At 33.2% G+C, this 18,310-nt stretch overlaps 1 protein-coding gene across 1 annotated transcript; it reads left to right on the forward strand.

The window, feature by feature from the left end:
• Positions 1-4,396: 4,396 nt before the first annotated feature.
• On the forward strand, positions 4,397-8,921 carry LOC145600806 (putative disease resistance protein At1g50180). The gene is made up of 2 exons (XM_081656670.1): positions 4,397-5,423; positions 7,210-8,921. The coding sequence occupies exons 1-2, from the start codon at positions 4,397-4,399 to the stop codon at positions 8,919-8,921; spliced, it is 2,739 nt and encodes a 912-aa protein (XP_081512796.1).
• The last annotated feature ends 9,389 nt before the right edge of the window (positions 8,922-18,310 follow it).

The raw sequence follows: 18,310 nt of genomic DNA on the forward strand, positions 1-18,310 counted from the left end.
CAGCTCCTTATTCATGGCATCTACCCAATGCTGATCAGTGACAACATGTTTGTAAAATATAGGATCTTGAGATATAGCAAGGGTAGTCATAAAGCAATGAAACTCATGACCAACTTCCTGAGAATCAAGATTTGCTATCTGAATATCTGATTTTTTCTTAGGTTGGATGTAATCTTTCATCCAAACAGGTGGTTTCACTGGTCTTGAGCTTTGTCTCACAATCTGTTCTGTATCTTGAGAAGACACAAGGCTATTTGTTGGTGACTGAAAAGCAACAGGAATAGAAGAAGGGATGTGATAGTTGCCAGAGATAGGAGAAGGAATTTGAGTGGTTTCAGACATAGGAGAATTAGGAATGGATGTTACTGGTGTGGTTTCATTTTGGTTTGGATCTTCAATTTCATCAAGATACATGTGATTGAAGTTGTCCTTTTGAGTAAGAGTGGGAGGTACAGGGTTCATGTATTGATCAAGAGAGGTAAGTTGAAAAGGAAAGATGGTTTCATGGAATATGACATCCCAGGATATAAAGATTTTCTTTGAATTTATGTCAAGTAACCTGTAACCCTTTTGAGTTGCAGAATACCCTATGAACACACAAGGTACACCTTTGGGCTGAAACTTGCATTGTCTGCTGTCCCAGTTGGATTGGTAGCAAAATCCAAACACCCAAATACTCTCAAATGTGAATAGTCTGGTACAGATTTGAACAAGACTTGATAAGGAGTTTTGTTTTTAAGAACTGGTGTGGGAAGCCTATTGATCAAATGCACTGCTGTCATTACACACTCTCCCTAATATTTCAAAGAAAGGCTTGCTTGAAACCTTAAAGCCCTAGCATTTTCAAGGATATGCCTGTGTTTCCTTTCTACCCTGGCATTTTGATGTGGTCTATCAACACATGATGTTTGATGAACAATTCCAAGATTTGCAAAGAATTCTTGACAATATTGATCATGGAATTACAGGGCATTATCTGATCTGAGAAACTTAATTTTGCAGTTGAAGTGTGTTTGAGCATAGTTGGAAAATTCTTTGAGTTTGTCAAGAGACTCAGATTTGTGCTGCAATAGGTATACGAGAAATCATCCACTATAGTCAAGAAATGTCTGTATTTGCCCTTTGTGCAAACTTTACAAGGACCCCAGATGTCCATGTAATCAGTTCAAAAGGCTGAGATGCATGAGAGGAACTCAAATCATAAGGTAGCTTTGTGAATTTTGCCATGGGACAGGTTGCACATACTTGACTGTTTTCAGTAATACTGTCCTTTACACACTCAATATGTTGAAGCTTTTCCAAGGAAGCATGCCCCAACCTGTGATGCCACATTGCAAAAGGGACCTTTTCCTTGTCTGAGTGAGATTTCAAGCAAGTATGAGATGTGTCCTGCTCAGCTTTAAGAGCATCAAAAGAGAAATTCACAAGATAGTACAGTCCATCTCTTTTTTTTTTTGGGTCCATCTCTTTCTTTTCTCCATATTTCTTCACTCCTTTCTTCCTGTTTCTTTGGAGTGAAGAAAGATGGAGAAAAGAAAGAGATCAAGAAAAACTGCAGCTGATGAAATCAGAACTTCATACAAATGAGAAAGATTTTCTTTCTGCACGTGACAATCCTGATGTTGCACCGACCTGGATCTGATACCATAAAGAGTAACAAAATATCAGTGTGCAAGAGGATGACAGGAAGAAGAGAAAGAATAGTAAAGAAGAGGAAGGCTAATATATTTTCTCATTAGCTCAAAACGGCATACATTGTACCTGATATATAGCAGGACAACATACACATTACACCAAAAATAAGAAAACGGCCAAGAGAATCTTTCTTGAATTCAGCTCCCTTAACAACCTAAGTAGCTGACATATAGCAGTTGTCATAACAGATTTGATTCCACCAGAAGAAGACCAAAATGCCCTGCAATACCCCTGCTCATTAATACTAGTTGAATAATGCTACTTGCTTGTATCTGCTATCTCGATGGTTGCATCATCATGCCATACGAGATTTTATAGTTTTGTCCCTTGCTAATTGGATCAAAACAATGAATAACTTATCCACACAAACAAAATTTTCAATTACATGTAAATGATATACAGAGTAATACACATCGTTGATTATATTTTTATTCCTCATTGAACCTTTGACCTCAACTATAATCAACAATTGAGTTCATTTATACTTGTCGCATGCATATAGGATTAGTATTCACATAATTTAACCTTGGGCATTGTTTGGACTTTGGACCAATAACTAGTTTAGCATGTCATGGAAAAAAAAAGGGATGGGAATTACGCAACTGCCAACCGGCCTAGCAATCTCATAAAATAGATGAATAGAAATTATGAAACGTTATCGTATTTTCAAATTTTTAAAATTGAGAATTGGTATTTTTTGGAATCTAATCGATTATTTCTAGTAGCTTATACATCTAGTATCTTTTATAATTATAATTAACCTACATATCTTATAAGAGGTGGATATTAATAAGACCATACAACTAAAGTCAAGTATGCATTTATATGCTGATAAGTTGTGTATTTTATTAGGAAAAAACCTTTTTGTTATACAAAGCCCTATTATGGGTTAACTATATGGTGTTAGTGTGTTACTTTTGTGAAGAGAACAACTTCAATACAGAGTTGTTAAACGTGTTTGTTAGAATTGTTTTTGATAAAGGTGAACATTGAACATAAATACTCCTCATGTGTTGGGATCCTCTAGAGTTGAAGGTTTGTAGAGTTGTAGAGTTATGAGAGTGAGAATATTTTAATATTTTTTATTTTACTTTAATTTTTACTTTTTCAATTTATGCATGATAGATATTAGGCATTGATCTTCTTTCAAGGGTCTTAATTTGCTGAAATCTATAGAGTTCAACTCTAGAGGATCCTTACTTATAGCTATAATATAATCAAAATATATCTTGTCCAAAATTAACTTTCTTCATTAGTAGAAAAACTGTCAACTCAACTTGCAAAAATATTAAATTCTGTTACCTGTTTTTTAATCCCCAATGCTTTAATGCTGATCTGAAGCTGGAAGACCATAAGCACCTACGTCTTGTCTTCCTAATTTATTTATTTTTTTTTTTTATACTACTACTGTATTTTTTAAAACTTGGTTTTGTTCCCCCCAAAAAAGTCTTTTGTTTTGGTAATAAAATACATTAAAATTAATACAAAGTAAAACACTTGGCTTTCTGTCCAGTTGAAGTAGCTTTGCTGAAAAAAAAAACGTATCTTATAGATCTCTGAACAAAATTATTTATTACTTAACATTTTCCATGTATTTTTTTATTATCATCTATGACTTAATGTGTATTCAATTTCTAATACAGTAGACGAATAGAAAAAAAAAATTGGGATGGGAATTACGCAACTGCCAACCGGCTTACCAATCTCATACGATAGATGAATAGGAATTACGGGACGTTATCATATTTTCATATTCCTAAAATTGAGAATTTGTACCTTTTGGAATCTAATCAATTATTTCTAGTAGCTTATATATCTAGTATCTTATATGATTATAATTAACCTACGCATCTTATAAGAAGTAGATATTAATAAATAATAAGGCTCTCAAGTATGCATTTATATGCTGATAAGCTGTGTATTTTATTACAGAAAAAAAAAACCTTCTTTGTTATACAAAGCCTTATTATGGGTTAACTATATGGTGTTACTTTTGTGACGTGAACAACTTTAATACCGAGTTGTTAAACATGTTTGTTGGATTTGTTTTTGATACATGTGAATATTGAATATAAATACTACTGTATGACAGTATAGCTATAATTTAATCAAAATATATCCTGTTCAAAAATAACTTCGTAAGTTACTCCCTCCGTGTTTTTTAAGTGTTACACTTTTCATTTCCGGCGTGTTTTTTAAGTGTTACACTTTCTTTTTTGGCAAAAAGCTAGATTAAATATTATATCTCTCTCCGCTTATAGTCCACACCCAAATCCACTAGTATTTTTTTATTATACCTTTTCTCTCACATTCATTACTTTTCAATAAACTTTTAACTCTACTATATTTCTTTTAAAATTTTTTAATACTCCAACTACCCCACTTATCTCTAATTTTATTTAGGTCAATTAAGTTGCCTAAAACTATGTACCGGTCAATCTGTAACACTTAAAAAAAAACACGAAGGGAGTAGGTAAAAATTGTCAACTCAACTTGCAAAAATATAAAATTCTGTTACCTGTTTTTTTAATCCCCAATACACGAAGGGAGTATTGAATTTCTGATATCATGGCTTGATACATCATAATTAATATTAGGACAACCACTCAAGTCAAGCTAAGGCAAGAGTTTGATAAACACCTATACACTTTACAAAGTAATACTTGCTTGATCTGAAGGAAGAGGAGCTGTTTAAGTGGACATGGAGGCGATAGTCATTCTGAAAGCAGCCAGTAAACAGCTTGGAAAATGGATGGTGGAAGAAGCCGTATACCTTTATGCTGTGAAAGAGAAGGTTGAGGGGCTCCAAAATGAGCTTGAGTGGATCCAATGTTTCCTAAAAAATGCTGATGAGAAACACGGAGATGATGAATTGGTTCAGAAATGGATATCTGAAATCAATGACTTCTCATATGAAGCTGAGGACATTCTTGAGAAGTACCTCCTCAAAGTTTCCAACCCTAGAAAAAAGAATGGAATTTGTAGTATGCTTAGATGGGCTGCTTGTGTTCTTGGTGATGCTTTATCAACACATGAAGTTAGGTCTGAGATTGATGTCCTAACTAATAAGATCTCAATGTTAGCTAAAAGAATGAAAACCTATGGAGTTATGCCTGCCTCGTTGTCATCATCAACACTGGATGAGATGAGGTACATTATTCATCCCTACCTTCCTGTGGATGACATAATTGGGTTGGAAGATGACACGAATGTTATATTAAATCAGTTGATGAAAAGAGAAACCAAAGTAATTGCAATAAGTGGGTGGCCAGGGTCTGGTAAAACCACTCTTGCTCAGAAAGTGTATCACACAGTGAAAGGGCGCCAATTTATGATGTGTGCTTGGGTTTATGTCTCTCATGAGTTGCAACAAAGAAATGGTATTAAAAAGATTTTGCTGTCACTTTATGCTGATGATAACACAGAGAGGAAATCAATTGAAAACATGGAATGGTACGATCTTAAAAATAAATTTAATGATGTTTGGCAAAAGAAGAAGTGCCTGGTGATTCTTGATGATTTATGGGAGGCCAGTGATTGGATAAAAAATACATTCTCATTACAAGCCTCAAGCAGCAAATTGATAATCACTACACGCGATACATCCTTGATTTCAAGTGTTGATCCTCAAGGATTCACTCATCAACCCAAGGGTCTATCTTTTGAGGATAGCAAGAAGCTTTTCAGCAGGAAGGCATGTCTTGACATGAATGACAACTATAAAAGAGGTATAGTCCCTACCTTTATGACTTATTTCTGTATGACCTCGATCTAACTATAATTGTCGACGCTAGTTTTGTTACCCACTACATAAAAACTATTTGTTCTCATCAAGCTTTCCAAACTAATGTCAACAGATTTTGCTATATGTGAGGAGCAGTTTAGATGGTATTAGGAGGAGGGTGGCTGGCTGGTGGTTAGAGTGGTGGTGTTTTTTTTTTTTTTTTTTTAACTTTTAAATTAATTTAATTATTAAATAGTTAAGTGAGAGTTAGAGAGTAATTAGACAAGATTAATTAAGTGAATTAGTGTTACTAGCTAGGATTCTTTGATAAAAAAATTTTAACTTTGGGGTTTTTTTTGACGATAAGGCTTTTAAAAAGGCTTTTTTTTTATTTTATTTTGTTTTATTTATTTTTTTTTTCCGAAAATGATGCATTTTTTTAAGACAAATTTTACCTAATAAATCGGTACCTTTCTCAATTAATCTATAATTAAGATTGTTTTGACAACAAATGGTGAATAATTAGGAGTCTTAGGACCATAAAAAAATATATATATATATATATATATTTTTAAAGAATTAATGCAAACACAGATCAGATCATAAACACAAGTCCACCTGAAAAACAGTAATAATAATTTGAAAGAGGATGATATTATGAGATACTGTGATAAGTACTTGGACGATGCATTTAGTTGAGAATGGAAGCTTTCTATAATCTCAATGGTACATTTTTTTGGGGGACCGTACCGAAGGTTCTCCTGCCTCTTGCCACTTTCATCAAACCATTTCTTTTTGTTTAATGTCGTGTGTATATTTATTTATTTGGATTAATATCTTTATTTGTTTTATTTTATTTTATTTTTTTATTTTTAATTTTTAATTTTTATTCTTTAAATATAGTTGAGAGCTTTTTTGTTTTAAACTAAGAGTCTGTTCACTTCAACTTAATTTCAACTCAACTCTAATCAGTTCAGTTCTGCTCCTAATTTTCTTCTCTCGTAAAATATTCAGCTCAACTCCAATCAGTTTAGTTCAATTCAGCTTAGCTCCAATCAGTTTAGTTCAATTCAGCTCAGCTCCAATCAGTTCAGTTCAGTTCAGTTTAGCTTATTTCAGTAAATGTGAACTTTCACATGCCCTAATAAAGGATACTTAACTATTTTCTAACTCTTCAGAAAAAAAATAAAAAAAACTATTGTCTAATTCTGTAGTAATGCAATCTGTCCATCAGATTAACTTGTAACTGATACTGGTGTAGCTTTAAGCTAGAGTGCAGGTTCCTTTGTACTATTATATTATACTTCATATGTATATATATATATATTTTTTAACTTGCAACACTTTTTATTTCACACTTGTCATTACATTATTTCAATTGTTAATATCTTTAATTTTCAATATGTAAAAATTACAGTACAATAATTTGATATTACAAAAGTATAAATAGAGATGAATCTAGCAATGCAAGATCTTTAGACCCCACATACCGGCCTATATTAGATTTCATCAATAAAGTTAGTCAAAGTGGAGCATGTGAATTGTAAGTTAAAGAGTTGCAACTCTTGCAAGTAACAAAGTCTAGAGGAAATTTGATTTAATTGTCTTAGTCTCGAAGTCATTTTTGTTCATTTATAAGAACTAGTCACATAGTAAGTTTGGCTTTCTTACCTAAAAAAAAGTGTAAAATTGCCTAGCAATAAACTGTTAGATATCAATTGCTGTGAAGTTGAAAATAAATCTATTTCATCAGTTAATTGAATTTATTCTTGCTTAATCCACCTGTGCAGATCCAGTAATGAAGGAATTGGAAAGTAAAATGATTACGCGTTGTAATGGCTTGCCTTTGGCAATAGCTGTGTTGGGAGGACTTCTAGCAACTAAGAAAACACTAGAGGAATGGAAAAGTGTTGATAATACTTTTTTGCGCTGTGGCAACTATGTTGTAGATAAAGTTTTGGAGATGAGCTACTCTAATTTACCCTATTACTTAAAACCATGCTTCCTGCATCTGGCAAGTTTTCCAGAAGACTCTGAAATTCCGACGAAAAAGTTGTACCGAATGTGGATTGCGGAAGGTATTGTTGCCCCGAGAAATGACAAGCCAACTGAAACATTGGAGGACACTGCGAATAGTTACTTGCAGGAGTTGGTGCAAAGATGTATTGTCCAAGTTGGAAAAATAGGGCCATCCGGAAGGATAAAAACATGTCGCTTGCATGACTTAATGAGGTGCACGTGTATTAAAAAGGCCAAAGAGAAACATTTTCTCTCCATAATAGCTTCTCATGAGGGTGTAGATGGAAATCTTCATCGCGTAGCCATAAATGTTGATCAGATTAGGTTACCTTTTAAGAGTGATAAGACTTCACACCTTAGATCCCTAATGTTCTTTGGAAATGGTCCAAAGAACAAAGGTGATCATAAAGGTTGGTTAAAAAAAATGATAAGTGACTTCGAGCTGCTTCGTATTTTGGATCTTGAAAATACTGGTATTAAACAAGTTCCCAGATTGATTGGTAACTTAGTTCACTTGAGGTATTTCAGCATTATGGGAACTCAAGTAACAACGTTGCCATCAACTATACGCAAGCTAAGGTGCCTTCAAACTCTTGATCTCCGCGTGTCTCTTGAACAAAATTGTCTCCTGACAATACCAAATGTCTTGTGGAGGATGAAAGGGCTTACTTATTTGTATCTCCCATCACTTGGCTACAAAGTCAAGAGATTTCAAAAACTGAGGCTTCAAGGTTTAAGCTGCTTGAAGATACTCAAGAACTTTGACACAACAAAATCTCAAGTCAACAACCTGCTCAAATTGGAAAACTTGAGGAAACTCTGCATCAAGAATGAGGTGTCTGAGATACAAACTCTTAAGATTATTTTAGATTGTCCGAGCATCAGAAATCATAACCTTTTGCATCTGTCCCTTAAGATTCACGGTTCTATACTAAATCAAAATGCGGCTGTTTTGTCAAGCTGCAGATGCCTTCATACTCTGGAATTGAATGGGACGAACCCAACAACAAAGCTGATGCTAGAAAGCTTTAAATTTCCAGAAAGTCTGAAGAGTCTAGCTATAAATAACTGCAGCCTAGATTGTACTGATCCTATGCAAGTCAAGAACCTCCATCACCTGAGAAGTCTTTCCCTGCACAATGTCTCATTCTCAGGAGATTGTATGGATTGCACACATGGAGGTTTCTCACAGCTTGTTGATTTGAAGCTCAGTAAAATGGATACCTTAAAGGAGTGGAAGGTTGGAGGAGAAACCATGCGTAATCTTTATCGTTTGAGAATATATAACTGCAAAAAACTAAAGATGATTCCTGATGGATTGCCTACATCAGTTCGAGTTGTGTGTAATCCTTGTATGAAAGGAATTGACAAGTATGTAACCTGCCCTCATTCCCAAGTAGAGCTTGTGGATGACGATGATGCTGACTTGGCTACCCAATTACTAGGCAAGTCCAGTCCTTTGGGTGGAATCAGATGCAATTAATGTGTTTCAAGCGGTGCGCATCGATGATGGTGGCAAAGCTCCAATTCACCTTATTTTTTTATTATATTAGATATGATAGTTCGTCCTTTGAAACATGTACTTTTTCCCATGTTTAGTTGTAATACAGTGGCTCACTTTACTGTGAGGTGGGATAGGATGTAATGTGGAAATGTAATGTTGAGTCCTTTTCCCCAAAGCCTGGATGAAATTTCAATCTTGATCAATTTTAATATTTCGTTGACTAATAGTCTGATACTCCCTCTGTTTTTTTTATATGCATCACTTGCATTTACACGGAGTTTTAGGAAAATTATTTGCTTTAATATTATATTGTGCAAGTGGGGCAAGTGGATGATTAATTTATTTTGATAAAAGTACAATGTGGGTCATGAAATAGATAGGATGTGAGAGAGAATGATTTATTTAATTATATAAGTGGGGACCATGAAAGAGAGTGAAATGATAAAATATTTTGAGTGGGAAATTTGAGAAGAGAGAGAGAGATAATAAAATATAGTATAAAATTACCAAATATAGAAGTTATGCATATATAAAAAAAACGCCCCTAAATAGAAAGTGATGCGTATAAAAAAAAAACAGAGGGAGTAGTAATTAGTGTTAGGGTCTGTTCTGATTTACTTAACTGAACTTAACTAATTGGAGTTGAATTGAAGTTAATAGAGTTGAAATGAATTGTTTATGAAAAGGAAACTAAGAATTGAACTAAACTGAACTGAAATTAAGCTTAAGAGAACAGGTCTATAGTGTATTAATATGGTTGGTCCAAGTGTCCAACTAATGTCTTAAAAAAAATAAAAAAAATCATATTGACTACTTACGTGGCAGGTAGTTGTCTTAAATTTGATAGATCTTAAGATAAATGCACTGTTTACAATTTTACTTGGTTAAATTTTAAGTCAACACCCATTCAATTTTTTTTTTTTAAATTTTATTTTATGAAGTCTCTTATAATTCATAATAATCAAACACCATAATCAAGCTTGTATTGAAGGAAGTAGTAATGTAGTTTCGTTTTGCATGTGAAAATGCATAACAACATAACGGGGCCAGTTTGGAGGGAAAAATTAAACGGGATGGGCTCACTGTCCAGTATAAAAGCATAATATGGGTCAGAAGTACCGCAAATAATTCCTTGGTCTCGAGACCAGCCATTGATGAAAGCTGGTCCTACACTATAAAAATGAACATTTGCTAGAAACAAAATGAACATTTACTAAAAAATGAACATTTTTAAGAAAAAGAATAAACATTTAGTAATTGAACATTGCAATATATAAAAATGAACATTCATAATATGGAGCCCACTCTTATTTGGTTGATCCTTCCTCTAAACAATGTTGCTTTCTTTTTCACCTAATATCTCCAATTTTATTTTCTAGCTATACATGTTTCCTTTACAAAAAGCGTGCTTTTTAGACGCTTTTCAGTCTTTTTTCCACACATAAAAGCGTCGCAAAAAATTGCGTGAGTCGAAAATTTTGCTAGACATCAAACAATTGATGGTTCGTACACCCAGGTGTACCATGCACATGATACACTCGGATTGAAGCGGAAAGAACATAATATATGATTATAAAGAACATCATGGATTAATAGAAGAACATATAACTGAAATATAAAGAACATAGTAATTTATGAGAAACGATTTTAAAAAAAGGTGAAAGATAATTACTAATTGATTTTTACCAATACTTTAATGTCAAATCATTTCTAAATATTCAGATATCAAGAATTTCTCCATCTAAAATTATTATTCACACAAAATATAATTCAAAACTTATTTTTTAAATTTCAAAAATTCAAAATTCAAAATGTATGAACATATTATTCAAGTAAAAAGAACATAACTTGTATGATTATACCCAAAGAACATGATTAATATAGATGTAGTATACTTAAAAGAACATTGCTTGTAATGTATAGTTTAAACTCAAAAAACATATTGTTCTGACTAAAAATTAAAGCATATTTCATTGCAATTAAAAAATAATAAAAGAACATTCATTAGAATATGAAGAATATCATCTTCAACCTTAGAAAATAACACCAAAACAGAAAAAAAAAATATGAAAAATATTGAAGAATACCTTTATATCAACAACGAATTTGTCAATTACATCATTCAATTAGATGATTCATCGAAATGATAAAATCAACTCCGTAATAATAATATTAAATCACTTTGAATTCAAAATTTACCATGGTTTCTCTCTATGAACTCAATTTCTCTCTCTTAGTTTATCAAAAGTAATATGGAAGGTAAAATAATAAATAAATTCCATAAATAAAAAATATCGATAACAAATCAATTTCTTAAATCAAGGAGAGAATCGTTTTGAATTTCTTTTTCTTGTTCGTGTACATTGCATTTGAACACAGTGTTCTTTCCTCGTTTTTATAACTCATGTATATCGACCGGGTGTACCATGCTCATGGTACACCCGAGTGTATGATCAAATTTTCAAACATCAAAAAAGTGTCGCGAATTTCGACGCTTTATTGTGTCCATATTTTTATATGAAGCGTCGCAATTTGCCACAATTGGCGCACTTTCTTATCTTTGGCGACGCTTTTTCACGTCAAGAATCTTAAAATTGGTGACGGTTTTCTATGTCCAAATTTTCATACATTTGCTATTTAACATTTTGGCAACGTTTTTTCCTGTCCATATTTTCTAATTTGGGGACGCTTTTTCTTGTCCAATTTTTATTTTTTATTTTATTTTATTTTTACAATTTTTTTTTTATGTCTAGAATACCAAAATTAAATATTTCATTCACTAATAATTATTTCTAATATACTAATATTACAAAAAAAAAAAAAAAAAACTTGTACAACAAATTTATGCCAAATCTTTTTTTTATTACATATAAATATATTTTAGCATATGTACAATATAGTAATGGGTTTTCTATTACAACAAGTACAATTCCAACTTATGCTTAATTCATGACTAGTTGTAGTGGACAAATTCGGTATCACTAATTGAAATCTTTAAATAGCTTAAATATATCTTTCTTTCATCCTTGAAATATTGCAGTATTAGTTGTCAGCCTTTTTTTTTGCTGTTTCTCAGTACTCATACAATTATATGTCTACATAATCTTTTGACCCTGCAATACATTTTAGCATATGCATCGATCAATACATGCATCACAAGAGAATCTAAACAAAATAATAGATCAAAATTTCTTATACTAGGGAGCCATGTGCCAAAAAATACAGAGAATACAATCTCTGAAAAGCCCAATCTAATGTAATATAAATTAGGTAGTTTCTCACAAAATATGGGTTTTATTAGGTAGTTTTTGACAAAAAGCCCAATCTAATGTAATATAAATTTGGATATCAAAAGTTTGCACGACTTCGGCCCCGTTCTTTAGAGCTGCTCTGCTCAAAAGAAATCTCCTCTACTCTATATTCAAATAATAATTAATAATAACAACAATAATAATTAATATTCAATAATAATAATTAATATTGTATTGATGATAATAATTTATTATTTTGAATAATTATAATAATTATTAATATTAAAAATAATTTTAAAAATTATTAATATTAATAATAATTAATATTTATTAATCATAATAATAATTATCAATAATAATATTTAATAATTCAAACTATAGAATTAATATTTAATAATATAATTAATTAATAATTTCTATTATTATAACAATTCTTTCCAATAAATAAATAATAATAATAACAATTAAATAACAATTTCTATTATAAACATTTGATATTAAAATCACAATGTGTAGAAACATTTTATGTGGGTATTGATTGTTAGTTCATTGAGTTGAATTATTTTTCAAATCTTTCCACACATTTTAAGAATTAAAAAAAGTGGTTGTTTTCAAGTAGTACTTAGTATGTTATTATTATTTTTAGGGTTAAAATTATATGATTAAGACAAATTTATAAGTAAAATCATTATTACTCATTAAATAATTTTATTTTAAAATTTTTGTGAAATAAACATAAGTAAACCGTTGTCTTTTATCTTTCTACTATTAACATATGTTAAATATGGTACACATATATTTATATTTTCCCTCACCTAAATCGTATATGCACTTAATAATAATAATAATAATTATTATTATTATTAACAGGACTGTGGAGACTGACCTTTTGAGTAACTCTAGTGAGATCGCTGCCCCCAGACTCATGAAAAAATTGGCAGATATATATTTCACGAAGGTCACTGCATCTGTGGATTCCACTTTCTCCTTATCTCCGCGTCAGGTTGCCTTATGGAAGTCCCAACAGGGGAATCACTCTTCGGCCTGGTTGCGAACGGTCCCGATATCGGGTTTAGGTCAGACTATGAATGGTAAGACTTACCGTAGTGTTCTTTGCTATCGATTGGGTGTTCCATTGTTCTCCGTTTCAGCACCGTGTTCTACTTGCTCAAGGGTTTTTGATGGAGATATCTATGGGGATCATGCAGTATCTTGTGCTGGGATAGTAGGTATTAAACATCGGCACAACGTTGTTCGTGACACCCTTGTTGATATTTGTTTTCTGTCTGGGATTTCTGCTCGAAAGGAGGTTAACGTTGGGTTGACTGGTGGGAACGAGGGGGCGCTACGACCAGCAGATGTGTTGCTTTATTCCTGGGATAGAGGTCGTGATGTATGTGTCGACTTGACGGGGTCTTCACCTTTGACACATTCGGGGTTGTCTGACTTCGTTCCTGGTCGTGTTGTGTCGGCGGTGGCTCAGCGAAAGCGGGATAAGTATGGGGCACGTTGTAGGGCTATTGGCTATAGTTTTCTTCCTTTCTCCTTTTCTTCATTAGGGGAATTAGACAAGGATGCTATTGCGTTGCTGAAGCGGGTTCAGGCGTTCGCTAAGTCTCAGGATATTGGTGCTCGTGCAGCTGCTCACATCTTCAGTAGGATCGGGTTCGCTATAGCTAGAGGGGTGGGGGCCCAGATTGTATCTCGGCTCCCTACCAATTTCTTGTAAATTGATTGACTCTGTAGGTTTTGTTATAATAATAATAATAATAATAATAATAATAATAATAATAATAATAATAATAATAATAATAATAATAATAATAATAATAATAATAATAATAATAATAATGGCTCAGCGCACTTTTGATGCAGCTCTTCGATCTTCCATGGAGCGTATTGTTACTGCTTCGGGGCCGGGGTTTGGTGATTGGCAGTGGCGACTTGCCACCTTACCATTTGCGTTTGGAGGGCTTGGTGTTTATTCTGCAGGTGATGTTCGTCACTATGCTTTTCTTGCTTCTTGGTTACAGTCTGCTGGGTTGCAGACACAACTTCTTCGGCATGCTGGCATTGTTGGTCTTGGACGAGCCTTTGAGGATGCGTTGAGTCTGTTTAATGGAACAGTGGAGTCTGACATTTTGAGTAATCCTAGTGAGGTCGCTGCCCCTAAACTCATGAAGAAATTGGCAGATATATATTTCACAAAGGTTACCGCTTCTGCAGAATCTGCTTATTCTTTAACTCCTTAACAATCAGCATTATGGAAATCACAGCAAGGTGATCACACCTCTGATTGGCTTCGGGCGATCCTATTTCAGGGTTGGGTCAGACGATGAACGCCAAGACTTATCGCTGTGTGTTGTCCTATCGGTTGGGTGTACCATTGTTCTCTATCTCGACGTTGTGCTCTGCTTGTTCGAGGGTTTTTGCTGGAGATATTTTCGGTGATCACGCAGTGCCTTGTGCTGGTATTGTGGGTATTAAACATCGGCATAATGTTGTTCGGGATACCCTTGTTGATGTTTGCTTTCGTTCTGGGATTTCAGCGAGAAAAGAGGTTGACATTGGGTTGGCCGGAGGGAACGACGAGACCCTCAGACCCGCGGATGTGTTACTTTATTCATGGGATCGTGGTCGCGATGTCTGTGTTGATTTGACAGGGTCTTCTCCTTTGACACAGTCAGGGCTATCTGACTTCATTCCTGGGCGGGTTGTGGCTGATGCAGCTCATCGGAAGCGGGTTAAGTATGAAGCTCGATGTCAGGCGATTGGATATGGTTTCATTCCCTTCTCCTTTTCTTCGCTTGGGGAATTAGAGAAAGAGGCTGTTGCGTTACTGAAGCGGATTCAAAGGTTCTCGACGACGCAAGACATTGGGGCTCGTGCTGCAGCTCATATCTTCACTAGGGTAGGATTTGCAATAGCTAGAGGAGTGGGGGCCCAGATTGTATCTCGGCTTCTCACTAATTTATTGTAGGTTGTATGGCTTTTGTTTTTGAGATAATAATAATAATAATAATAATAATAATAATAATAGTAACAATCGTAATAATAACAACAACAACAACAACAACAATAATAATAATAATAACAACAACAACATTAATAATAGTATTAATAATAATGTTGAAATCTGCTCTGTTGACCCCTGCTCTGCTCTGCCCAGAAGCTCAAAAGAACAGGGGAAGGAGAGGGAGGGATCTATTTTCCCTCTCTCTATAATAACCATAATCTCTTCAAAATTGGGAAGATTTGGAGGGAAAATAGAGCTCACCTCCCCCTCCTTTTCTTTTCCCTTTCCTTCCTCCATTTTCCCTCCCCTTCTTTTCCTTCCTTCTTTGCTACCCAAACAAAACGAGTGTTGATGGGTCGGATTTGGGTTAGATTTTAGGTCATGCTAAAAACTTATCTCAAATAGTGTAAAAATAATGTCATTACAAAATAAATATTTGATTAATTTTCATCTAATATGACTTGATCTGAACAAACATTTGAAATGAGTATTGGATGGTGAATTAGGTTTTTTTTTTTTTTTTTTTTTTTTTTTTTTTTTTTTTTTTTTTTTTTTCTGGGCACATCTGATAGTGAATAGTGATAGTGTAATAATGTGGTTAGTCCAACTGATTTGTAAAAGAAAAATAAATTTCCTCAAAAAAATTAAAAGAAAAGGAAAAAAAAAATACATATCGACTACTTATCGTGGCAGATGCAGCCGCGCAGGCAGTTGTCTTACTCTGAACTCTGCTTATAAATAATTAGATTTGATAGATCTCAAAATAAATGCACTGTTAACAATTTTACATAGTTAAATCTTGAGTCAACACCTATCTGATTATATTTTTCTTGAAGTCAATTATACAGTACTCCGTACACAATTTATAATGATTATAAATGGAATTTTTTTTTAAAAAAACTAGCCTCTTCCTCCTCACTCTTTTCCGTAAGAGGTAAGACCCTAGATTGGGAGCCTCCATTTTAAAATTTTGAAAGGGTTGTAAACTCTGTATTTTAATAAGTGTAAAGTAAAGATCAAACACACATGATGTCACTTAATTTGACTATTAATTTATCTAAATTTATGTTAAGAAAATCATACAGAAATTGGTTTTATGAAATATACATTATAACGAATCCAACAATATATTAAACAAACAATTTTTTTTTTAATAAGCAAATTAATCAAGTCAAAATCATTATTTAAATAGCGAAAAGATTAAATTATAACATTTATTAAAACATGGAAGTAGTACTCAATTTATAGGGTGAAACGCTCCAATGTTTATTTATTTTGCACTTTTTAGATTATATTGGCGAAGGTAAAAAAATCTTGATGAATGGATGAGATTTTATGCTCCAAGTCAATGGGGGATGAATCTTCTTAGTAGCTTACAAATGATATTAACGATGTGTATAATATAAAAATGAAATAAACTAAACGAGTACGAAGTACGAAGCATACATCGTGACCCTCGTGGATGGAACATGGAAGCAGGAAGCTGTATAATCTGAACTCTTTTTTTTTTTTTTTTGACGAGTATAATCTGAACTCTCCTTTAATTCATTTGACATAATAGATCTCGAAATAAATGGGATACAAAGTACTTGTATTATATATCAACTAGTGTGTACCCCCGGATGTTACACCGGGTTGTTATTTTAATTGTTTCTTGTAATATATGTATTTGATATTTATAATTATTTTTTTTATTTTTTTTTTTTTTGGAATTTTTGACAATTACCACATTCTATTATGTCCATTTTACTAATTACCACCTTATATATATATATTTTTTTTTTAAATTACCACCTTCTATTTTCAAAAACATCAAAAGTTGTTTATCAAAAAAAAAAAAAAAAAATCAAAAGTTACCAACTTTTTGCCTCCCAACTATCACATGAGTACATGACATCATTCTGGGCCCACTCTTTCCCTTCCCTCCCTTTTTCCCTCCCATTTAGGGGTGGCAATATCATCCAAACCCGATGGATAACCATCCACCCGATCCAAATATATGGATGAAAACCCGAACTTAAGCGGATGACGGATGGATGATGGATGGGTTGGGTGACGGATCGGGTCGGATACGGATGATGATACATCCAACCCATCACCCGATCCATCACCCGACCCATCCATCCACCCATTAAATTTATATATAAAAGAATAAAAATAATTTTTTTTTTTTAATAAATTAATGTCTATTGTAGTGTTAGGAATTGACATTTGTTTTTAATTTAATAAAAAGGAACGAGTATTAGAAGGATGTATAAAAGTTTTAATTAATTGATCATTTTTTTTCAAATCTCAATTTTAATTATTAATGTGCAAAGTTGTATTTATATATATATTTCACCCAAATTATCACCCGATCCACCCGATTCATCCATGGATGACGGATGGATCGGATGTGGATGAAGGAAAATTAGGTAATGGATGGGTCGGGTGATGGATTGATTTTTGGCGGATGGAGGCGGATGATCACCCGACCCACATCCGATCCATTGCCATCCCTACTCCCATTTCTCATTCCTAACTTGATTCTCATCCCCCCCCCCCCTCACTCTTTTTTCCTCCAAAAAAATCAGAAACACTTCAATTCTCTCTTCCAAATCAAAATTGACTAACAATTATTGGTGGTTTGAGGAAAAAAAGTGAAAAGGGAGATAAGAATCCAAATAAGAATGAGAAATGGGAGGAAAATAGGGAGGGAAGGTAAAGGGTGAGCTTAAGATGACGTCATGTAGCAGTTGGGAGGCAAGAAGGTAGCAACTTTTGATGTTTTTAAAATGAGAAGATGGTAATTTAGGGAAAAAAAAAAATAAAAGGTTATAATTGCTAAAATGGACATAATAAAATGTGGTACAGTAATTGTCAAAATTTCCTTTTCTTTATTTATTATTTTTATATAATTAGATCTTGTGAAAATCAATTATATTTCATTTATTTTTATTTTAATAACATAATTAATAATTGGCTTAGATGGTTAAATAACGAAGGACGAAGGGGGGAGGGGGGGGGGGGCTCCCCTGCCCAGATTTGCTACTCATATATCAAAGTATCAAACCTTATGGCCCCCTTAAAATTAGTATATATATAGTATTCAAGACACACAT

This window comes from Chenopodium album, chromosome 21 (assembly GCF_948465745.1).
Source record: "Chenopodium album chromosome 21, dcCheAlbu1.1, whole genome shotgun sequence".
In the NCBI taxonomy this organism is placed as follows: domain Eukaryota; kingdom Viridiplantae; phylum Streptophyta; class Magnoliopsida; order Caryophyllales; family Amaranthaceae; genus Chenopodium; species Chenopodium album.